At 34.6% G+C, this 25,432-nt stretch overlaps 1 protein-coding gene across 4 annotated transcripts in view; it reads left to right on the top strand.

Annotated features, from left to right (window-relative positions):
* Nucleotides 1–961: 961 nt before the first annotated feature.
* The window catches only part of LOC129000994 (WD repeat-containing protein 7), a 160,224-nt gene continuing 135,753 nt past the window's right edge, over nt 962–25,432 (top strand). For 3 of the 4 annotated variants that reach the window (XM_054428112.1, XM_054428113.1, XM_054428110.1), the window contains exons 1-12: nt 962–1,129; nt 1,964–2,070; nt 3,165–3,243; nt 8,017–8,185; nt 8,828–9,018; nt 9,840–9,985; nt 13,270–13,299; nt 14,824–14,914; nt 15,766–15,928; nt 22,247–22,329; nt 22,915–23,074; nt 24,795–25,015. In XM_054428112.1, the coding sequence (XP_054284087.1) occupies nt 965–1,129; nt 1,964–2,070; nt 3,165–3,243; nt 8,017–8,185; nt 8,828–9,018; nt 9,840–9,985; nt 13,270–13,299; nt 14,824–14,914; nt 15,766–15,928; nt 22,247–22,329; nt 22,915–23,074; nt 24,795–25,015 (1,605 nt within the window). In that variant the 5' untranslated portion in view covers nt 962–964. The remainder of the gene's footprint in view (nt 1,130–1,963; nt 2,071–3,164; nt 3,244–8,016; nt 8,186–8,827; nt 9,019–9,839; nt 9,986–13,269; nt 13,300–14,823; nt 14,915–15,765; nt 15,929–22,246; nt 22,330–22,914; nt 23,075–24,794; nt 25,016–25,432) is intronic. The other variant, XM_054428111.1, reaches the window with a different exon arrangement.

Below are 25,432 nucleotides of genomic sequence, written 5' to 3'. Positions count from 1 at the left end.
CTTCCATTTGTTTTGATTTTCTGTTTATATTTCGTTGTTATTTCGTCACCAGCATGGCAACCTCATAATATCCATTGTTCAATTTTTCAAAATTTTAAATTCATTTTTTGTGCTTATTTTGAGCCTATTTTAATTTATAAAGGGATTCTGCACACCTACAGGAAAATAGCTTTCTAACAGTATGCGTAGATTTTCCCTACGATGCACACAAGCTGAGAAAAAAGGTTTTAAAGAAACATGCTTGCTATTAATATATAGATAGATGGTCGTAATGTAGGCCTAAACAAATCTGAAGAGGGAACTTTAAATGCCTTTGGGGCAGAGCCCCAAGGGAATTAACTTGTTTCTCTTTGATGGCTCATCTACAGACCAAGACCTTTCTTTAGAGACCCCTACCAAGTTTCTACGCCCAGCCGTTCTCTGAAATTAGCTGTGACAAAAACCCATTTTCCCCCCATAAGAATAACATGGGATGGGAATTTAAAGGCCACTGGGGCAGAGCCCCAAGGGAATTTACCACGTTTCTCTTTTGATGGCTCATCTACAGACCATGCCCTTTCTTTAGACACCTCTACCGAGTTTCTACGCCCAGCCATTCTCTCAAAATAGCTGTGACAAAGAAAAACATTTTCAAATTAATATATAGATAGATAGATAGAAGAATAAGATCAATTGTTTTACTAACACAATGTCTTTGGTCTTCTGGGTACGACCGCGTCGGAAAACTTGGAGGAACACTAGTTGCTGATGTTTTCGGCTTTGTTGCAGATAGCCATCTTCAGAGATGGTGACAGGCACTAGGCCTAACTGGATCAATTGTTTTGTTTTTGTCTGAAACAAAAATAATGCTTTTCAAAACTTTTTCCAGTTGATGTTTTAAGACTTGTAGCGTATCCAGTGCTTTTCAAGATGCTCTCTTTAAACCCTTTGTTAAGTAGGTTATATTGCATTGTTTCAGTGAAAAATGTCAGCAGGCACAAATTTAGTGGTGCCAGTGGTTCTGTGGGGGAAGTACCCCCCCACCCACTGTATATCCTGTATTTTCCTGTCCAAAGACCACCGAACACTAGTCACTGGATGTCACGATGGACAGATTTGCTTGTGGCAAGTGGAGCCAGATACCCTCAAAGTAAGCGAATCTCCAATCATAATATAACTTAATCCATTATTAAAAAAAAACTTTTGAAAATTAGTGTGGTTTAAAGTTGTGAAGTATAGATTGAGCTGGAAAACATTTTCTGTTGGACAATGCCGGCTCCTGCAGACCTTGGACTTGAAAAAATAAAATTAAGAAAGCACTTAGTTGGAATCTGCAAAAGTTTGTAAAACTATAGCTATGAATTTACATGTACTTAATAAGAATGATATTGGACAAAGTATTCTGAAGTTTTCTTTTTAAAATAAATTAAGAGTTGGTTCGAGTTTTTAGGGTAAATAGGCCTAGTTGTCTATCAATTTCTCTATGATAAAATCGATGTATGCTCTATTTTTCTATAACAGTTCAGAGATTCATCCTACTAGCTCAACTGAATAGTGACACATAAAAATATAACATACAGGTACATTGTGATAACGCTCAAGTTGCAAAGACTTGCAGGTACTTGTAACAACACGTCTGTAAGTCATGAGAAAATATTTTGACATTGGCTTACCGCACTTGATATGACCGGATAAACCAAGGACTGGTAAAGCCAAGGCCGGATAACAGGGGTTCTACTGTAACAGCTTACTCAAACTTAACAAGAAACCACACATGAGGTATCCTTTACACTGTGTTTTAATATCCCCTAGTGAAATTCCAATTAAGTTAAATAAAATGCAAAACTGTGAATTCCAAATTCCGTCTTTAACGTATTCAGCTGGATTCAGCTGGTAGATAGTATAATTTGTATAACTATTTGTTTGGCCTCGTAACTATATAGAATCATGGTATTACATGTTAAAGTAACGGTTGAAATTCCAGATGACGCCGCGTTGTCTACTAGTCGGCCATACGGCCCCGATCCTGTGTCTGGCTAAGGCTAGCATTGTCATGGACAACAACTACATCGTCAGCTCTTCTGAGAGTGGGTGAGTAACAGTCAACAATTAATTTGCTCAACTCTACCTTGGTTTTAGATCAGCAGCAGTAGCGTGCAGGGGTTGAAGTCCATACTCACACTCGGTCCACTTTCTATAATTTCATCCAATATTACTATTTTGTATTTAAAATTGATTGAGTAAGCATGAGACAATGATATAATGTCTCTGTGACCACGGGAGATGTTTTTGATTTTTTAATGAGGTTGGCAGCTTTTTTACTCTGCACCTGCCCATCCACAAGGGCTACTGAAACCTCTGTGTGGAATGTATATAGCAAAGCAAGGGGTTAGTTAATACAGTACAAGGGTAAACATCTATCTATATCTATCTATATTTATAAAATCCAATGTATGTTTGTTAATTGTTTGTTTGTCCTTCATGGACTCCAAAACCGCTGGACAGATTGTGATGAAACTTTCAGACATTATTAAGAATTATTCAAGGATGGTTTGTGTGAAGTTTGGTGGCAGATCTGTCAAAAGGGCTCCGCCCCAGTGGCTCTGGAGTTTCCATGTTAACCTTATGAGTACTAATATTTAAATGGAATTAAAGAATCTTAACAGCTGGTTCATCTAAACAATTTGATTCTGTGATGTTCAATAGCATTAAAAAGTTAATAGGGTTTACCAACAGGGTGCAGCACTATTATTTTTTTAACTTATGACAACAGCAAATTTGCAACCAAAAGGTGAGTGAGCACAGCAAACGAGCTTCAACCTAAAGGTGAGTGAGCTTAGCGAACGATCTTCAACCAGGACGTGATTGAGCCATGCGAACGAGTTCATCTTGAAAATGAACGAGCATTTGACATAAAACCACTTTAGTACAGGACGACGTCTGTCGGGCCAGCTAGTTACTGATAAAAAGTAGTGGCATGTTCTAGAATCTGAACTCACAACATCGCTGCCTTGGGCCTGAAGTCTGTGACTGCCGACTGATTCACTGACTCCCATTAGTTCCCATAATTCGCTGACTACTAATATTACTTGAATTTATGGTTTTATTGATGCGATAGTAATTTTTTAGATGTACACAGTGATATTAAAAATGTAGCTAAGCCTAGACCTTTGTTTCCTTTTCAGTGAGATGTGTACATGGGACTTAGTGGACGGAAAGTGTCGGGAGGTAGTGAAACTTCCTTACGTACACACCAGTATGCAGGTTGGTGTTGATATCTGTTACTGTTATCCAGTTTTCTTACTTATTACAATGTTGAATGCCATAATATATTACAAAGAATTAAACAGTGCAGATAGAATAAATAAGCAGAAAATCATTTCTGCGAGCCTGAAAACATTTGACCACATGGCCTATGGGCCATAGGTTGGATACCTGTCCTCTTACCGATGACCGATGTATGTCCAATCTTGTCTATATGTTGTCTATATCTATTGAGATGGGGACGCGCCACTAGGTACTTATTTTAACCCAAAAATATGAATGAAGGATGAGTGTAGAATGGTGTGAGATGATCTGTTTAGCTTTGTTTCTGACTAAAGACGGTGACACACTATCGATCTTTTCCCTCGAACAAGACCCCGAACCGAGCAGGGAGAAGGGAGAAGGGAGGTCGAAGGGAGCATGTTCGATAGTGTGTCACGGGTCCGTACACCGATCCAGACGGCGAACCAGACATCAGGCCGAGCAGGGAGACGAGCGCTCTGGAGCCGGTTTTTTGGAGAAAGATCAAAGAAAAGATCGGTCCGATGTACGGAGTGATGTACGATAGTGTGTCACGGTATATTTTTGCCCGTACATCGTCGCGAGCGCCGCACCGAGCGGCCGCCTGCGCTAGCGTTGATAGTTCTAATTTAATATGGCAATTAAACTCTTTAATTGCTAAAATAAATAAATGTTGAGTAATATTTTACCGTTACTATTATGGGCATTTATTTTGTAATTTTGTTGTGTGTCTGGTCAAGGTTGAAAATGTTTTTTACAAGTTGAAACCGTTAAATCAATGATACCAATGATGTTTAACTTGAATTAAGTAATTGATGTTATACTTTAATTCTTTCAAAATTAATATAAACATAAATATTATTAAAGGCAATCAAAATTATTCATTCTGTAACATGTTATTTTATGTTTTATTACTGTTTTATTATTACTGCCTACGCGCTCTCACTCACACCACGCTCTCCATCTCTCTCCAAACTCCCTTTGGTCGCGCTCGTAGAACTTGTTGGGTCTTGGTCTTGTTCGGGGGAAATGTTCGGATTGAAAATTGCAGATTTTTTACCTCCCTTCTCCCATCTCCCTGCTCGGTTCGGGGTCTTGTTCGGGGGAAAAGATCGATAGTGTGTCACCGCCTTAAGATCAGCTGTTTCATTAGCCAGGATCATTTATTTATTTATCAAAAAGATATTGACTTTTCTCGAGACGAATTTGAGACCTTTTGTTTGTTAGGCGAGCACTTTAGCCACTCAGCTAGACAGTCAAAAATATTTAAAATACATAAGGCCTACCTATAGGTTAATTGATTTAAAAAAAAATGCCAAAACATTATGAAAATAATAATGATTAAAACCTCTGCTGCAAACCTGCACACCAAGAGAATTTCAATTTTCCTGATTGGATTTTCACTTGAATATGTTTGAATGATGAATAAGTCAAATATGTAATACTTATTCCTTAATTAAATAACTTTTTTTAAAGTTACAAAGATTTTCACTTTATTTTTGATTTAAGAAGTACTGTAGGCCTACTTATAGTCAGGTTGGGTAGCAGGAAAATATTTCAGTTCTGGCAGACAGGCTGCAATTTTAGGTGGTTATAGTATACAAGTTTCTGAACCTAAAACCGCCCGGACCTCAATTTTTAAGGACCTCGGTCGTCCGTAATGACGTCATCAAAATGGCGGCCGTAAGAGGATGTTGAGTCCCCATGAATTGGCTATAACGACCGAATGCCTGAACCGATTTTCATGAAATTTGGCACACAAGTGCTTGAATACATTATCTCGGCCTGGGTTTAAAATGGTCAAGTTTCATCAAGTTATTTCAAAATGGCGTCCATTCAAAACTAAAAAATTATGAGGAAAATAATTGTGAATTGTTTTATACAGGGTGAGTGTTAAATGAGTTCCCCTCCCTACTTTTTTATACATTTCTTAAGATATCAACTCCGAACCCACATCAGATAATTGTAGAGTAGCGATTACTTCATTTCGACTAGTTTTTATTTTATCCGTTTTTTGTCATCAAGCTTTCTTGATAAAATGTAACAATTATTTTGATTTTAAAATGTCAATATTTCAAAAACCAAACATGACAATGTAAAACGGATTGCGGCATTGAATTCAACACAAAAAAGTAGTTCAAAATGATGGGTCACAACACCCCCTTCATATTTAAAATAATTTATCACATTTCAAAATGGCGGATCCAAGATGGCGGCTGAAAAAATACATCCGTCATAACCGAGTGAAAATAGGTCAACAATGAATGGTGGTGTCCACTTATCTTTATCTAGCACATTTTGAGATTATGGCCTTAGTTTGTAAATGCACAATGTTATAATGGACTAAAAATAAAGTTATAAAAAGTTCTCATAACTTTAGAATGGATCAAAATTTTTTTAAACGGATTGCAACATCGTATTCAGCGTAAAGGTTTTGTTTGAAACGGTGGGTCACAACCCTATCTTTACATTTGAAAAAATATTTTTGTATCCAAAATGGCGAATCCAAGATGGCGGCCAAAAATGTAAACCCAGTCAAAATGAAGTACTTGCTACTCTACAATGATCTGACATGGTTTAAAGTTGATATCTTAAGAAATGTATAAAAAAGTAGGGGGGGAACTCTTTTAAAACTCACCCTGTATAAAACAATTCACAATTATTTTCCTCATAATTTTTTTAGTTTTGAATAGCCGCCATTTTGAAATGACTTGATGAAACTTGACCATTTTCAACCCAGGCCGAGATAATGTATTCAAGCACTTGTGTGCCAAATTTCATGAAAATCGGTTCAGGCATTCGGTCGTTATAGCCAATTCATGGGGACCCAGCATCCTCTTACGGCCGTCATTTTGATGACGTCATTACGGACGACCGAGGTCCTTAAAAATTGGGGTCTGGGCGGTTTTAGGTTCAGAAACTTGTATACTATGACCACGTAAAATTGCAGCCTGTCTGCCAGAACTGAAATATTCTGCCACTATATGCAGCTTTACTACTCCACTATTATGTTTGCTGCAACAGAGAAGATACTAAAGTTGGTGTTTAGTGAAAAGTTAATAGCTTAGTATAAAATAAATACATTTGCCAAGTTTAATCAAAATATATCCGTAAACAAGTAAACCACAGGTAACAGTACAACACTTAATTTATCCGCTTTAAAAATACCTAACATGGGAATTTGAATTTACAGGTTTTTTTTTTTTTATTTTCTCTGTGACCATTAATTGTACAACCCTCCAATATACTAAATTATTGGTTTCTTGGGCTCTACAACATAGTTTGGTAAAAACTACAAAATTTTATATTTTGATGGTAAAAAATGGGAAAATCTATTTTTTACCTCGTAAACCCTTCATAAAACCCCTGCTCCTGTAGTCCAATCATTCTAGTTTGTGAACTCGTTTTAATAAACACTAGCAGAGTACCTGTCCTTCGTACGGGATTGGCATATAAGTATAAAATGCTTATTGCAGTTATACTCAAGCATTGCGTTTGCAATGGGGGAGGACACAATTTGATCAAATTTGCTTCTTTAAATTTACGGTATACTATAGTATTATATATCTATCATAGCCATAATATTCTACCACTTCACCTAAACAATAGAGAAAAATAAATTGTTAAAGATTCGCAAAATATCACATATGATTCATGAAATTAAAAACATAAAAGTAACTAACTGTAAACGATCCTACTTTGACAGTTCTCATTGCATATCATAGTTTTTTTTGTTGCTTATTTCAAATTAACTGTTTCCATAAATGCAAAAAAAGTAATAATGCTGCACCCTGTTGGTAAATCTTAATGTTAATGAACTTTTAATGTTTTTGTATACCATAGAACCAACTTTTTAAGTTGAAACAGCTGACTTAATTCTTTTATTCCCTTTAAATATGAATACTCATAAGGTTAACATGGGGAACTACAGAGCCACTGGGGGGGGGGGGGGGGGGGAGCCCGAGAGGATTTTTGAGATAAGAATATGCCTATATGTTAATCAGGAATTTGAGCTATCATTATGCAAAATTTCAGCCCAATCCGTCCAGTAGTTAATGCGTGATTGAACTTCAAACAAACAAACAAACACACAAACTTTCACATTTATAATATTAGTAAGATAAGGTTACAGATTTGTACAAAATTTCATTAAAATTGGATGGTTTTTACTCAAATTATCGTGCTAACGTATACATAAATATAATAAAAGTATATGCATTTTAATGGATGGTGTTTTTGGCCTCTGGGTACATCAAAACGAAAAAGTAAATTGGTCTCGGGCCCAGTCTTACCATGAGATCTGCGGTAAGTTTAATAGATTTTATTTCCTATTTGGGAAATTTGCTTAAAAGATAGACTGTGTTAATGAATTGCTTTTTAAACAACACATCGAAGGTGAGTAGTGCACTTGGTGTTTTTAATAGGGACAAATAATTTGGGGAAACTAAAACAGTAGCTGCAATATTTTTGAAAAAATGTTTGAGCAGCTAGCTAGACTATGGCCTACCTGAACTTTTTATTTAAGGTGAACTAAACTACTATCCCCCTTTTTATAAAAATCACAAACCTGGACTAAAGCCTTTCCTGTTTTTATGTTTCTGCCAGAGTGGACTCTATCCCATTCATGTAAGCTGATATTTCAACAAATCTCCTTGAAACTTACTCCCTTGTTCCTATGTAACATCATAAAAATCACAATTGTTTAGATGCGAAGTTGTATTATTTAGTGCTTTGACTGTTTTGTTTCTTCAGGCGTACTTGATGAATGGAAATGAAGACGTGAAGCTGTTTTGTAACGGCTACTACGCCGAGATCCTAGTCATGGACCCCTTCAGTCTAGAAGTAATCTTCTCTCTGTCGTCTAAAGTCAGTCCTGACTGGATCAGTGCTCTTCACGTGCTTCGGCCTATCAAGCGCAAAGGTAATTCTACAGTTGGACAATTGATAGTTTGATTATACACTTGGTAATCAAATGATGGAGTCTGTAGGATAAAAGAGTTTCATTTGTGTAGTGACTGGCTGTTGCTGGTCCTATATATTCTTATATAGGGTCTTTTATATTTTTTACTGCATGTAATACAGTAGAGCATAGACATTGTGTAAAATAATTTGACCTTAAATTGTTGGACTATCGCGAGTAAAAATTTAAATTCATTTGTGCCTTACAAATTTAAGTCAGCTGTTTTTATAGCTTTTGAACTAATTAGATCCAGAATACGGTAGAAAACTTGCATTCATTATGTTAGGTGACTTGACATGGATGGCCTCCAAGGATAGGCCTTTTAAAAAAATCCAAATCTATATTATACACTTTGCTTCAGGTGGTTTCCCAAACGCATGATGTCCTCTTTCTTAACGTCTTGTCATTTCTTTCATAGTCATTTAACTACTCCTCTCTTTCCAACAATGTCTATCTCAAGCAATTTTCTTACAACAGAGTAAAATTGATTAAAAGTATTAAAACCAAGAGTATTTCTTTGGTTATTAAAATCCTTACATATTTGATTAAAATTTGAAATTAAACAGCATTAACCATTTTAAGAGTAATATAACATGTCCGCAGATGATGTGGTGCTTGCCCTCACGACCACAGGAACTGTGAAAGTTTGGACTCTCAGCGGAAACGAGACTAAGTTCTCAGAACCACTTTTTGAGGACGAGAGTAAACAAATCAAATGTCTCAACGCAATTACTCTGACTTGCTGCAGCCAGAACCAACGGACTGTACTCATCGTCTGCTCCAAGTACTGGCAGGTCAGTGTGTAGAGATACTTGGTTTCAAGTTCATTTTTGGTAAAGTTTGATGGATCATTGCGGACATTTTCCATTACGATTGGTATCAAACAGTTTTGACAACATTTCTAGTATGTAGAGTCTGATCTCTTCAGATGATTTCACTGCATGGTCTTTTAATAAATGGTCTTGGATTAAGAAATAGGTGATCTTAGTAAATATTGATGCTACCTGTATAATCCACTCTATTTGGCTTTTAGTTTATGATCCTTTTTAAAGAAATAGCTTTTCCTAGTCTGTAGTAGCCAAGCTTACTCCATTGCACACCTACCCTTCATATTCATATTCAGTTATCTATTCATATTCAGTAATCTAAACCTAATTGAGTACCTACTTGGAGCTTGGAGCTCCATTTTGTGTACGGTAACTGTCTTGTAAGTTTTGCGTTGAAGGTCTATTGCTTTGTTTTTGGCGATGTAGGCTAACAATAATTTGTTGTAGACTGTAAAAAGCGTTTATGAGCTCTCAAAGTTGGTTATTTGTTTTTTATATTATTAAATTATCTTTTAGTGATGTTTATTTATGTCTTTTACTCCTTCGTAGTTTGCTAAAGAATTTAAAATTTGTTACAGTTAACAGTCCAAAACCAGAACTTCTTACTGACAACCTGTTGTTAGATAGGATCATTGTTGACTTGATAATCCTATTTGACACAGTCACAAACCTGATCCTGCGATGAATCAGTCATTGACCTATATCTTTTCAATATTGGACTTTTATTCCGTATACATACACAAAGTACGTAGCTGTGTGCGTGAGTGAGTAGTTTTCTCTGTTTGCAGATTTACGATGCAGGTGACTTCTCCGTTCTGTGCTCCGTCATCTCTCCACGAGGTGAGCGCTGGCTGGGCGGACAGTTCCTGTCTCCAGACAGAGTGCTGGTGTGGACGGACGACGGGAGAGCATATCTGTATAAACTGCCTGCCAAGTAAGCTCCTCTGCATTCAATAAAGGATAGAAAAGGAAAAATATAACAGAAAAAATAAAAATAACACAATTATGTTATTGTGGTTTTTGAGGTCAAATTATAGGTAGTTTACTCAAGAAAATATTATATACCGTTACTGTACCTACATTGATTTTAGAACGCAGTTGTCAGTTGATAATCCAATTCTTGATAGACTGATAAACTCTTTATGTAAACACTGCACTTAATATGTCCATACAGTTCAATTGAATTTAAGGTCATTTTTAATCTCAATAAAACTTTTTTGTAAAATAATGCCTCAAATCATTAACTTAAATATCTATTGGTGAACAGATACTTTACACTGCATTATGAGTGGATTTTTTCTTAAATTCAGGTGCATTCAGTTGTAGGGTGTTTGCTGTAATTTAAAATTTTTGTTTATCCGACACGACACCCTTCTAGTCTTTGATGCATTATTGAGTGTCATCTGTATTTAAAGTCAAAGTAAATTCTTAAAATGTTAGAGAGTGTATATGTTTTAATGAATGTCATATATTTAACATGACTTTATCAACTAAGACTAAAATTATGTTAAAATAAAAATATGAAAAGATTAAAGCCTAACTGTTTACTTACAGTGACTAAAGTCTCATGATTAATTTAGATTAAAGAAAAAAAATTATGAAATAATACAAATCTTCTATGAGAAGATTAAAAAAATTAATCTATTGGTTGACAGTTCAAACATGAAAAATACAAGAAAATACTAGAAGAGAGGCAAATCCTCGAGCTTTCTCTCTTTCCGTCCTTTTTAACCAAATCCAGTAAAGCTTACTATTTCTCTAATTTAATATCCAAGTTATTTATTCCACGTTCTTTATTAGAAATCAACACATTTAAAATGTCTTTCTCAACATAATGTTTCTACAAAGTAATATTTGTTATGTTGAAGTTAAATCATCCAAATTGTACTACACAATCATCAATCTATATGCTGTTGTATAGTTGAATTGTGGATATTTATAGTCATGCACTGTGTATGCGATACTCCCTGGTGTGGATTAACGTCCACACTAGTGAGTACTACGACTATCCGCAGTTCTATCCTGATGATTAGACCAATTGGTTAATACCAAGGCAAAAATGTGGTTCGGATTCCACTATAAACTGTAGGTCCCGTAGTTGCCATTAATTATGGGCTATTAATTAATAGCTGTGTCTAAGGAATATGTCGGCCTTGTCACTAACAAGACTACAAGATCGCGCCACTTTTCCTACACTCATCTTCTGTCATACTTGGCTTAAAATACCTACTTTGTATGGTCGCCATTTCAATGAAAAGAAATAAAAGTATTTAACTAAAGAATATATTTCTTCAAAGTATATCTGAACGCAATGAATTACCATAAGGTCACACGGTATGTAAGCTCATAAAAAACATGAGAGCATTTTAGTAGGATTTTTTAAAAGTTTTTTCATAATTTATCATTAGGCGTAGTTTATTTTAATTGTCTTACTTATATTCTTAATATTGCGAAAGCCGCTGAAGGGAGCCTCTCGGGATGAAGATGTTGACGTCATTGTTTCTCGTGACTTGCGTAATCAAATTTGTCTGCTTCTTTCTTTGCTAGCATGTGATGTACAGCCATCGGTGATCGTGGCGTAGTGGATAGAGTACTCGGCTGATGTGCAAGACGTATTTAGATTGAATCCCATCGGTCACACTTAACTTTTTGCCAAAGATTTCGCTTAGAATGCTATTTCTTCTTAGCTTTACATCTTTTGTTAGAATTTGAGGCATTTATAATTTTTTTATGAACAGAATTTAACCTTCATTTGATTTTTTCATAATCAGCAAGTTTGGTTAGTTAGGTTAGGTTATGACAGTAACTGCCGGTGTGATGACCTCATTGTTTCATCTTGCTTCATCCCGAGAGGCTCCCTTCAGCCGCTCCAAACAGCTGACATAAAGAAATGTCTTAGTGATTGATTATTCATTACATAACCAGCCTGTGGTTTGGATAGTTGCATGAAGTCAATTGTTTACCAAGTTCAATTTGTTTACTCATTTAATCTAACTCTAACTTAGGACTTAGAGCTTTATTTTATGTAACAATTTAGTTGGTTTTAGAGATTGATTCATGTTTGGGGTATGTAGCAAATGTTTGTTGCCAAGTCTCTAAGAAATATTTGTGAGCACTCCATTACTACAATATTTGTTTGGTGATTTTTTGTGTGTCTTTTTACTCCATTGGTATTTTATACAATTGTGCAATGGCATCATTAATTACTAGCCTATCTCAATCACTACTAACAGCTCAATCCAGAATCAACATAAATCTGGAAAACTTCTATCTGTACTCAATAAGATAGGCCAACACTAAACTAACTTGAAATAAAAAGTCTAACTCCTCCATTCAAGCAATTCAGTCCTAGTAATAAACTCTACATATTTAAGAATTGTATAAAATCAATGATTATTCACATGTTCAAACAGTCAGCGTATTTGTTGATTAGTTGCATGCTTAGAGGCTGCTTGTTTAGTTATTTCTTCATGTATTAATTTCTGTAGTATGTAGCCTAGTTTAAAATACTAACCAATACTATACAAAATAGTTAGTTGTTTGTATATTGGAACTACTGTTTGATGGATATAAAATTTAAATTTGACTACTACAAGTCAAACAGGTATTTTTTTGTGATTGTAAATGTTAAATGCTTGTTTCATAATACATGGCTACTCTTTAATCCATATTCTACACAATATTATCTTACTACAATATTCATATTTTATGTCAAAGAATTATTTCCGCACTAAAACCTAGTCCTTTTTAATAATGTAACCCGCGTTTATCCAGTCTAATCAATCGCTGCCAAAACTGTGTAGTGTACAAGTACAGTGATGCATTCCTAACTTAGCTGTATACAATTTGTGTAAACTGCTATCAAAAACGGTTGTCTAGATTAAGCAAAGTCTAATTAATGAGGTCTAAATTAATGTGAGATGAAAGAATGTTTTTTTTATTTCACTACCGCCAGAAGTAGTATGGATTCATCTTAGCCAAAATCTGCAAAACTTTGTTTCATGTTCACTTTTCCGTACAACTCTTAACTTCCACTACCAGAGCTAAACATGTTAAATTACAAAAGTAAGAATGCTATCAGCTCAGTATGAAACATTTTATGTTTTTAGAATCAACATAATCCAGCTAAACACATTGTGGTGACTGCATTGAAAGAAAGTGAATGGAAAACAAAGTTTAGCCAATTTCATTTCTCATGCTTTTTTCTGTCTTTAACAGCAATCCCCGAGGCAAATCCAGCAGATCTGGGTACGATATTTATCTGTGTTGTGATGTCCTTTGTACTATGTAATATTCAAAACAGCGCAATACTACAGAAAATGTTATACCAAGTAAAAAAATATTCTTTAGTGTAAGGGATTACTTTGGAAATTTTCAATTTAAACCGCATATAAATGAATAGAATTGATTTTAGGAGCTAGTGAAGAGTAAGGAATCTTAGTACCATTTTCTTTAAGCGTGGTTAGTTAAATTAAAAAAAGAAGTGAAGCTAAATTACTACTGAAATTCTTAGTGAAGCTAAGATAAGTGGTTCGTTTATCATTAGACTACAAAGTTGATCAGTTGATTTAAATGTTTGGTCTCAAAGCTTATGGATTTATTGAAATATTAGGCTACAAAGTCAAATGGTTGATTCATGCCGTGTTATATGGGCCTGGATTAGTTGTTAGTACTCACCAAATTTTTCTTTGACTTAGTCAATAATGACAAAATATTGTAGGGGAGAGAAGGATAATTTTGTAGCTGTTCATATAAACTACATACTTAACTTGACATTTTTCTTTATTGTGTTACTTTGATCATAAAACATTTCATTCGGGCTGATTAAAATATTTTAAATCATAGTTTCAGTCTAATTAGGTAAGTCTAAATATAATCTGAATCATAATCCTTCTTTGGTTAAAGATTCAAAACTATTACATCTTACTTGTGAAATATTATTCCTACAGTCGGGGATCCCTTAATTTGACAATAATCTCAGCTACTTTCATCCTTATTTTTATGGCATCAGAGTGAAGGTTTGTATGCATGTTGATCACATTTTGGCTGAGTGTGCTTCTAGTGAGCACCAAAATCATTCATCTCGCACTTTTTTGCACTATTGATAGTTTTACGCTTGCTAATTGAAATTGTTTGGCTTTCAATACTCAACATATTCACAATACGTGGGTTGATCATTTTCATCGACATTTAAAAAACCGATGGGGTTTTTATATTTGTACTATTTACATTTGAATAGCATATAAATTTGAAACATTTTTTTTTAAATCTCAGGAATGAAATATAAGATGTAATGTGAATACAAAAATACCTACTGGTAAAAATTAAATTGGACCAGTATGTCAAAACTAAAATTGCAAACAAAAATGTTGTTAATTTAATCACAAATCAAAATAATTCTTAAATGATTATTTTACTAATTAAAACATAATGTTATCTGCTATTAAATCACAATATGGATAATATCAATGATGTTTAAAGCAATGTGTTGTAAGTTTCAAGTTTTTTTTTTTAGCAAGTATTTTCCAAACATTACAATTTAATTGCCTCCATCAAATATCAAAGCTAGTTCGTTCTGCTTAGACAGTTATCCTACTATTTATAGATTATATGCCTACATTTTTACAAGACTGAATCTAGCTAAGTTTTGGAATTTGCTTATAATTTACCATAAAATAATTAAACACACAAATACACAATTGGCTACATATAAATATCTAAAGTATTTTTCTGTTAGTTTAAATAGTTACAATAATGTTTGTTCATGAGCAGCAGTATAGCGGACAACATAGAGTTCCATAAGCAATCCGACATCAATGATTCTCCTTTCCTCTACTGTCTCCTCTCACCTTCATTTGAAAAGGTAAACTAATATATAACACTATTCTGCTTTATAAGATGTAAGATACTGTCGGACACCTTGGCACTAGATCCTTAGCCTGATTAAAAATGTCTGTACCATCAGAAGTTAATACAACAATTAATTTATATGATGGGACATTTAAGACTAAAGTGTCACAAAATACCACTTCCTCTAATTTTTTTAGTACATTTTTTCAAATGCTGAGTTGTTTGTATCGAAACAATCTTAGTTAGTTTGATGGGCTCAGAATAGTGTTTTTGTATATGTAACTGAAAATACTGTTAAAAGTTTGACTGGAATATTCAGCATTACCTAATGAATAATGATCCACTTTTTAAGCAATTGTGTCCTTTTAATAGGAATTGGTTAAATCTTCTGGATGTTAGCTGGTCCCCATATAGCACTCAAAATCCCATGTTAGCTGTAGTTAGTTGCTGGAATAGGCCATGACATTTTGTTTTAAATTAAACCTTTTGCTTGCTATATATAAATGCGTCCCCATCTTAATGGGTTATAATAATATCCGATTAGTAATAATAAGCAATAATCAGCATATTCTTACGTTCCATAATTTGTTATAACAAACGGGTATTCTTCTTCGCTGCTTGAATCTGAACAAAAATAATGGGTTTTCTGAGCTTAAAATTGGAAATGCAAGAAAAAATTTAACATTTTGAATGTTGCGGTTTCTTAAAGTTGTACGGCTTAAATTTAAAATCTAAAGCCAGTTTGTATATCACACCACCTAGGTTTAATAATGTAAGTTTTAAAATCATTCAGGGATACATATCTTACATCCTCACATAGAACTCTTTTAACATCTGTTACCCAACATGTCCGCTTGTTTGCAGACGTTGTCGTGTCCGCCTGCCATGTGCTACCTGGAGTCAGGTCAGCATGGCAAGTTACTGGTCCGAGGTGATTCTGAAGGTCATGTCATGGTGTGGCAGGTACCTGATGTCTCTGAGCCGCAACTGGCTCAGATAAGACAACTGGCTGCTGACAAGCCAACAGGTAACACTGTCAACCTGTTGAATCTAATTATTTTGTTAAAGCGATTTCATAAGAAATTTGGACTCTTATTGATGCTAAAATGTCCTACCTGAATATAACTGAGTAGTTAAATGGAACGTGCTCACCTGGTAATCAGATGTTATTGGTTAGATACTGAGAAAAGTCTGTAGCTTTTATATGGTTTTAAACAGGTTTAAGTTGTCCTTGATTATTAGGATCTCCAAATTTCTGTCTTAATATAGTCAGCTGCTTCAGTTGTATTAATATTATTTACATTTGTTATTATGATTTTTGTGTTAATTATAATTGTTGTGAATAAAAGACAACTGCATAAAAAATATTCTTTTAATTAACACTGACACAACAGTGTTTTGGCGACGAGATTAAACATTATTGTATTTCAATCAGTTAGTTTCAAAAATGGTACACCCCTACTAAGTCATGGGCACAACCACCACCTACCAATGTCATTACACAACCATCATCACCTGTACCTAGAGGTGAAATAGTTATGACTGAAAATCATAATTATTCAAGTCCACATAATGTAGCTGACTCAATCTCTCATTGAAACACTACAATAGTCTACCACCATTGATCCCCGTTATCTACAAGTCACTCGACCTCTACAAACCCTGATTCATCAAGGCAGACCAGTTCCCGGAGATCCAACTGGAATAAAAGAAACATTCCGTTCGACTTAAAGATTATGTCTCCTAGTCAAACCTTCAAGCGTGGGAGATTGTAGGATTTCCATATTTCTGTCTTAATATAGTCAGTTGCTTCAGTTATAATTATGTTTTTAGGAAAAGCATTTAGCTTGGATTAAATAAATATATAGGATGGAGAGGACACAGCTAACTCACCTGATGAAAGGTTGCAGACGAGTCAAAGAACACATAAAACACACACATAATAATACTTGATATTTTGCCTCTTTCAGAGGCTTCTTCAGAAGTAGGCCTAGATGGCAGTTACAAGAACAACAGTTTTGATAAATAAATCCTATATATTTATTCAGTTATAATTAATATTATTAACATTTGTTGTTATGATTTTTGTGTTAATTCTAATTGTGAATAAAAGACAACTAGATGAAAAATGTTCTTTTATTTAACACTGAAAGGACTAAATTGTTCTTGATTATTGGGATTTCATTATAGATTTTGGCTAAAGAAACAGCCTATTTTAGTCAGCAAAGCATATCATACCATCATATAATTCATTAAACTTAACTTTTCTTCCCCTTCAAATACGGAAATCAAGATATCAAGTACCGGTATGGATCTAATCTGAATGTGAATGTGATCCATCCCGGCACAATAAATACCAGGAAACATATCTTATTTTATAACTTAAACTATTCTCAGTTGAAAATGAAGTTAGGATAGAGACATATTTTAATTGTTGTGTGTAGTTTTTGTGTTTTTATTATTTTTTTTTAGTTTTTGTGCCAGGATTCCCACGCAGGTATCTCATCATACTGGTATCTCAACCACAATCCTTAACAATTAGGTACCTTACGTTTTGTCTTTATATTTAGTCAAATAGGACGCTCGTTTGGTCATGTTAACACCAATTAATTCACTATCAATGTCTTAAGACTACATTTAGAGAAGTGTGACGTTTTGTAGGGAACAACATGTTAAACACATTGATAAAAAATTAGTGGTTTGTTAAAGGTACTTAGGGTTAGAGACTAGAGAACCTACATAGTCCAAAAAAATTGAATCGGGAGTGAATAAGAATAAGAATATTTTATTTCCATTGATCTGTTTGTACAGAAATAGGACAAGTCAATTTGTTATACAATGTTATACAAATGTAACATATAGCAAATAAAAATAAAACAAGACATTAAATGTATTAAAAAGAAATACAAACTTGTGTATTAAAAAACTCCTCATGTTTATAAAAGGGATTTTCTACCAGCCAGGTGTACAATACAGATTTAAACCGGTTTAAACTAACCTCTCTTGCATTCTCAGGCAGCTTATTAAAAAAGTAAATGCAATTTAGTTTAAAAGAAGTTTTAGTTTTTGTAAGCCTATGTGGTACTATATCCAAATTCCCCCTCCCCCTGGTATTATGATTATGAATATTTTGCCTAGTACGAAACATATTTAAGTTTGTTTGAGCATAAACCAGAACTTGAAAGATGTATGGATTGAATACTGTAGGAATTTTGAACTCTACAAAAAGTTGCTTACAGTGTGCTACGTGATCGACTCCTGCCATATTACGAATAGTTTTTTTTTGAAGCAATAGGATGTCATTAACATGTGGTGAGTGACCCCATGCAAGCAATCCATATATTACATGTGCCTGAAAGAGGCCAAAGTATGCTAGTCTCAAATAATCAGGACTAACAAAACTTTTGAGTTTCCAAAGCAGGCAAGTCACTCTTGAAATTTTGCTACAAACAGATTTGATGTGATCAGACCAGTTTAATTTTGAGTCAATATGTATTCCTAAAAGCTTGACCGATTCCATATTGACTTCTCTTTTTAAACTCAATGTTATATATTGTGTTTTTTTCCAAATTACAAGATAGGCTAGTTTATTTGTCGAGAACCAATCATAAGCCATTGTCTCTGCTTGTCGGGACATTTCTTGTAAATAAATCAAGTTTTCATGATTGGAAAGTAATGTTGTATCATTAGCATAAATAATGGAATAGGTATTTAAGTTTTTGGGCAAATCATTAATATAAACTGCAAAGAAAAAGGGACCAAGAATTGATCCTTGTGGGACTCCAGATACCACTTCAATCATCTTGGAACAATTATTTCTAACGGAAACATATTGTAATCTCTTTGAGAGGTATGACTCAATCAGTTTCAAGGAGCTTTGCGCCACACCGTAAAACTGAAGTTTTTTTAGGAGAATATCAAATGGGACACTGTCAAATGCTTTACTGAGGTCACACAGCACTAGAGAAACAGATTTGTTCGCCTCAAAAGCATCTAAAGAATAATCTACTAAATTTATTATTGCTGATGTTGTTGATTTATTTTTACGAAAGCCATGTTGACAGTTTGTAATTATATTATGTGATTCAAAAAAGTAATTGATTCATATATTTGTGATAAAATTGGAACAATTGAAACTGGGCGGTAATTTTGAACCATATTTTTGTCACCCTTCTTAAATATTGGTGTGACTTTTGAAACCTTAAGTGATTGAGCAAAATAACCTTCCTGCATGCAGTTATTTAAGATAAAAGCAAGAGGTTTACTTATAAATTCAATTGTTTGTTTGATTATATGATTTGATAACCAATAAAAATCCATATCCTTAGAGTTTGAAAATTTAGACACAACTTTTATAATGTCCACCGGTGAGACTTTTTGCCACATGAATGAATCTTGATAGATTGATTTATCTCCCAAAAAGTGTTCCATACTAAAAGGTGTAGTAGGAATTCCGTCACTTAACTCTTTTATTGAGTTTTGAAAATATGTATTAAATTCATCTGGATCCAGGCTGACATCCGGGGTTAAAGAGGGGGAATTTTCGTCTCTAATTACCTTCCAAGCGGCTCTGCACTTGTTTGGGGCATTGTTAATATATTTTTCAACTGCCAATCTTTTTGCTCCTGCCAATTCTTTTCTGTACCTTCTTTTAATTTGAATATATGCATTGTAAGCTGCCTGAGATTGTTCTGATCTTATTGAAAGAAGATTCTTATAAATATAAAATAACAGTAACATTTAATTTCTTGTCTTTTCTAATTCCGGTGGTTACCAGTTGATTAATTTATTGGTTTTTATATTTTGTTTGTTTTTTTCTTTTATTAATGGTGAACAAGAATGCCACAAATCTATACATCTTTTAAAAAATTCGTCAAATAGGTTTTCAACATTTATTTTATTTTGTTTAAAATCACCAATCGTATCCCAGTTTTCTTGTTTTAGGTAAGTTATAAATAAATCAATATTTTCGTCATTTTGTTTTCTAAAATACAAATCACTGGAACACACCTTGTTTTCATTTCTTTGTGGATACTTAGTTGTACATGTACACATTAAAAAAAATAGAGGAATATGGTCAGCAAAATAGCTATCCCCAAGTGTAGTCTGATATAAATTCTTATTGAAATTTACAATAATGTTATCTATGCAGGAATTAATACGTGTGGGTTGTCTATTTGTTAAAAAAAGGTCAAGTGATCTCAAAATATTACTAAATCTAGTGAAACTGCTATTTAAGTCATTATTATTTTTCCCCATTTCAATGTTAAAATCACCCGCAATAATTATTAAGGGGTTCTTAAGTAATAGTTTTTTAATACAACGCTCAAAACAGTCAAACAAATTATTCACATCTCCACTTGGAGCTCTATAAATACTAACAATCAAAACGTTTTCATCCGTAAGTTTTATGTAGCAAATTTCAAAATCAGACTCAATATAAAATTCAGTAACATCAATAACGGAAAAATTCAGACAATTTTTAATATAAACACCCACTCCGCCATTAAGTTTAGATTCCCTACATATAACACTGGCTGGAACAAAATCTTTAGGAACAAATAAATTAATCTGATCACCTTTCAGCCAGTGTTCACACAAGCAAATTACATTCAAATCTTTTTCTTTACATAAATATTCTAACTGTAAAATTTTATTTCTTAAACAACATACGTTGACTTGAATTAATCTAAAAAAGATTTTGACATTTCTTTACCTTTTTCCATTACACTTTCACTTTCCTTCTTATCATCACAGGTTACACTGCACTTGGGAGAACTTTCTGCTAATAGTGTAGAGGTGCTGGTGCTGATGGTGGATGAGGGTAGTTGCTGGTAGTTGGTAGTGTCGACTGGTGGGGAGCTCAAAGATGTAGTTGGCTGCTGCTGAGATGGTTGCTGGATATTAGTGTCGACTGCTGTGGCTCTCATTGGAGTTGGCTGCTGATGCTTTGCATTCTGCGCTGGTGATGACTGTTGGGTGTGGGGGGCAGCAGTCCATTTAACCACAGAGTGTTCCAGGGCTCTCACAAAATCTTTGTGAGAAAATCCATTCCTCAGAATTCGGATCGATTTTTTGAAATAAGAGACAATGATTATTGTAGCCTCAGTTGCCTGCTGGAATTCCACTAATTTCTGTATAAAATGATCCACTTCAATTAGGTCACGGACACAACCCATTGGTGAGTACACCAAAGTCTTAAGCCCACTAGTTTTAAAGTTTTCTGTTAGCTGTTTAAAAGCGCTGTTGTAGTCTGTCTTCGATGGCTTTCCCCAAAAGACTTCCTTTGTCACTAGACTAAAGACTGTTGCTCCCTTATTTAAGTATTGCTGCTTTGTTAGATTTTTTAAGATACAATCAGTAGAGTGTGGTCTCCTAAATTTATTTCTAAAGATCACGGCAACACCTGCAGACATGTGCTTCGGATCTCCAAAATCTGCTGAGATAGTGTGTGCAAACCCCACTGAACTATCACTCCTCATTTCATCAATCATTGTTTTCATGTGTTCTTCAACAATATTAATTTTCCCATTGTCAAACATCATAGAAGATTTTACCCGTGAAGCTCTATTGGACTTTGCTCTCACCAGCTTCAAGAACATGTCAGCTACCCTTACCTTACCCCTGGCATTAAAGTGCAATCCATGTGGTGTGAAAAGGTGGTGGGGAAGAGAGTGCAGCGGCAGTAGTGAAACCTTAGGGTGCTGGGCAACAATATCTTCTAATTTCCTGTTAATTTCTCCAATTTTTAGGTCCAGTCCCATCTTGTCATATCTCCATGGTAAAGTTGCAATAACCAGGTTAGTGTGGTTAGTGATTGAAATGAGATGGTTAATTTCATTCAGAAGAGATTCAGAGTTGTGGGTCTCCATGTCGTTAGTGCCTCCAATCACCAGAAGAGCATCCTCCGCTCCTAGGTCCTTGCTTAGCTCTCCAGCCCTTTCAATGACATTGCTTAGCTTAGCACTAGATTTGACAACACTGAAGACATTAAAGCATGATCTTTGTTCTATTAGGTGTCCTAAATTTCTGCCATGGCTATCAGCCAAAATAGTGAGTTTCTGTTTATTTGCATCCTTTCTATTTTCATGTTTCTTTTGTGACTGACAATTTCTCTTATTTGGCCCATTAAGAAGGCTAGGTTGACTCTGTGCATTACTTTCCTCACTGATTTCTTCTAAGACAGCGAAAGAATTTTTACTTTCAAAACCAATTTCCTTGTTAACAGCTGTAAATTTGTAGGTCGGCCTACAAGAAGGCCTGAAGAAAGAAATTCTAAATTCTTTTAATGTGTAGACTATTGTATTAGGCACATTTAAATTTAAGTTCAACCTGTGTTTTTTAGCAATGCAGCCAATGGTAACCAACAGCATAGCAAAATCTTGGGCAGCCATGAATCCTTCTCCTTGTGGCATATTAGATCAGCTGGTAAGTTTTTCATCGTGATAAATCATTTTCTAGACAATTTATGACTATTAAAGATCAAGTTTTGGTTGTAAAAAGTTTGCAAATTTTAAGTCAATTTAAAATTCCCTTGCAATGTAGTAATATCAACACTGCATACGCTTTATATTGACTAAACACACATACAGAATTAATTTGTAAGAAAAGTAGCAAAATGCCTGATTTGAAGTGCAACTCGCAGAGAATACACCCATCATGTTAACTTTCACCTGAGCTATCCATTGTTTATTTTAGGTGAGCTTCTCTCTCCCCTAGATCTAGGCCTACCACAGAGGGGTGAACTCCTCAAACTGACCATGACAAGATTCTAACCCTTGTTTTATTTCATCTACTATCTCTGCTGTACCTACTACTGTACCTACTGCTATCTCTTGGCTTGGGAGAGAACATCTTAGTCAGCGACTTAATTGTCCACCGCACTAACAACACTGGCCAACTGTAGTACTTCTAATCTTGACTCCCAGCTTGCAGCAATTGAATTCTTCCTACTTAACGAGTAATTCTGAATAAAAAAATATGATTTACCCCTTGATTGATAAAATGTTGCAGGATTCAGCTGAAGTGCCAGGAGTAAAGTTGATGGCCAGCATCTATCTACCTCAACAGAGTAGGCTGGTGGTGGGTAGACAGGATGGATCCATCATCATAGTACCAGCTACACAGACAGTCATGTTGCAACTGCTGCATGGCAGTCATCAGCAATACGATGGCAAGTAGTTTTGCAATTTGCAGTCAGTAACCAAGCCACACTTTCTTTTCTCAAAACAACCATAAAACTTGTTTCCCTCATAAAAAATCCACATTGTCATGTAATATTCATGTTTCTAAATGATAAACTCCTTTTTAAATCCTTCTTCAGATTTGTATTGCTAACATCACCATCGATCTAACTGAGTGACGCAACAAAGGTTTAATTCTCTGAACACTTGTGGCTAAGCTGTCCAGTAGGGATGGGAAATACTGTTATACTATTTGCAACAATAGTCAGTTAATAAGAAGACAAGAGCATCTTTATTTCACTTGCTAGTTCTAACAGTTGACAACGATAAAAAGATAATATGATGTTCTCAGTAATCAATGACAAAGGTACTAAGCTATATTAATTTGTGATGTTCATTGTTAATAAATAACTTCTTGATCAGCATTGTACATGTTATTAAATTTATGGAAAGTAAATAAAGAAACGTCTTATAACACTTAAAACATAATCAAAATCGATCACCACTTACCACCTTTTTTGTATATTTACCGTCTTGTGAGTAACAGTATAAGCGTAAATAAATGTTTTAAGTGTTATAAGACGTTTCTTTATTTACTTTCCGCTAGTGATGTGTCAAAACCAAATCTCAAATCTATCAAAACTTTGGAAAAGTTTCAGTTTCGAGATTCGATAGGCGAGTTTCAAGATTCAAAAGTTTCGAAATTGGAAGTTTTGGCACAATTATTTTTGAAAATGCTGACATTTTTTGTGTCATTATTATTGTTTATAACAACTCTGTTGTTTACACACAAGCTGCTAGCAATGGAGCAAACGCATCTCAATTAATACTAATGAAACAAGTAAATTGTATTCTGAACTTAACTGCAAAAGGCATCTTAAATACTGGAACAGCTTAAAATTCAGTTTTATATCAATATTCCAATTTTTTTAAACAAAAAGTAATATTTACCACTAAATGTTCTGATTAATGTAATATTCATGTTTATTTCAATGTCAAGAGTTTCATTTTTTTATGTTAACTTTGTTGTTTATAAAAATATGTTATTTTGGGTTGTAAGTTTATCTGTCACATTTATGTTATTATGTCTGGATCAGGAGTCAAATCTCTTTCAGTTTTGATCGCTTAATCATAATAAAAATGTTATCACTATAGTACCTGTATTTTTAGCAACTTGATCAGGTAACTAAAAAGTTTTGCGTTCAGGTTTTGAGATTCGAGATTTGGGATTCGACTTTTTAAGTTTTGGTTTTGGTTTCCGAGATTCGAAATTTCTGGTTTTGACCATCACTACTTTCTGCATTGTTAATAGGGATTCGCGATTGGCATCTTTTCACTCGCACGTTAAAAAAAAACAGTTCAGACGACGACACAAAAAAATTTTGGTATTCCCAGTACTGGTAATCTATTACTAAGGTCAAATTTGAGTAAAAAGCATTATTTATCCTATTACTTAGAATAACCTCGACCACCTCTACTGTTCAGCTAAGAGAAGGTTTAAATCCTCAGGAAAGGCCTGGGACTTTGAGGCCAAGGGAAATAAAAGGAAAGGATGCAATTCAGCTATTAGGAATCACCAAGAGCCTAAGCCTGATGGACTGAATGAAGAGGTACAAAAATTGCTAAATTATGGAAGTAGCAAGGGGTGGATATAAACAACCATCCTAAATTAAAACCAGATGATTCTAAACTTAAATTTATTTGTGGTAGACTGGCCGCCCCACCAAGTGCTGTTGGGACATGCAGGCAGGGTGAACTGTCTACTGTACCCACACCACTCCAACCCCCGCTATGACAAGAGCCATCTGGTGTCTGGAGGGGTGGACTTTGCTGTGTGTCTGTGGGACTTGTACGCTGGCACATTGCTACATCGCTTCTGTGTGCACGCTGGTGAGATCATGCAGCTGATGGTGCCTCCAAATACTTGCAGTGTGAGTAGACAATGTTTGTTTTAAGAGCGTTATTTGTGAATTAAGGTATCTAACGTCGTCCTGATGTAGCTTACTAGTTCAAATCAGACAATAGCATCAGATTTACTCACCCCACCATTGTTGTAGCTGCTTTCCACATGTTTGCAACATTCAATATTGTTACAGCAGCCGATAATTAGAGCACAAAAATATTTGACAGTCAGTATTATTGCAGTAATTAATAACGACTGCAGGAAAATCCACGCTTACACCAATTATAAATTTAGTTCTGTAAATTTCGGTGGTTTAAGGGGTCCAGCTCATATTCCTATTGAAATCATTTGCCAGTTTAGTAGTAAACATTGTGTCCATAGAGAAAAGTATATATGGCCATGAAAAATCTGTGGTTTAGAGAGTTTTCAGAAGGCTGCCTACCTA

This window comes from Macrosteles quadrilineatus, unplaced genomic scaffold (assembly GCF_028750875.1).
Source record: "Macrosteles quadrilineatus isolate MER2022 unplaced genomic scaffold, UCM_ALF_1.0 Scaffold_8__2_contigs__length_117827958, whole genome shotgun sequence".
In the NCBI taxonomy this organism is placed as follows: Eukaryota; Metazoa; Arthropoda; class Insecta; order Hemiptera; family Cicadellidae; genus Macrosteles; species Macrosteles quadrilineatus.
The sequence above is the reverse complement of the archived record's forward strand: the minus strand, read 5'-3'. Positions and strand labels throughout refer to the sequence as shown.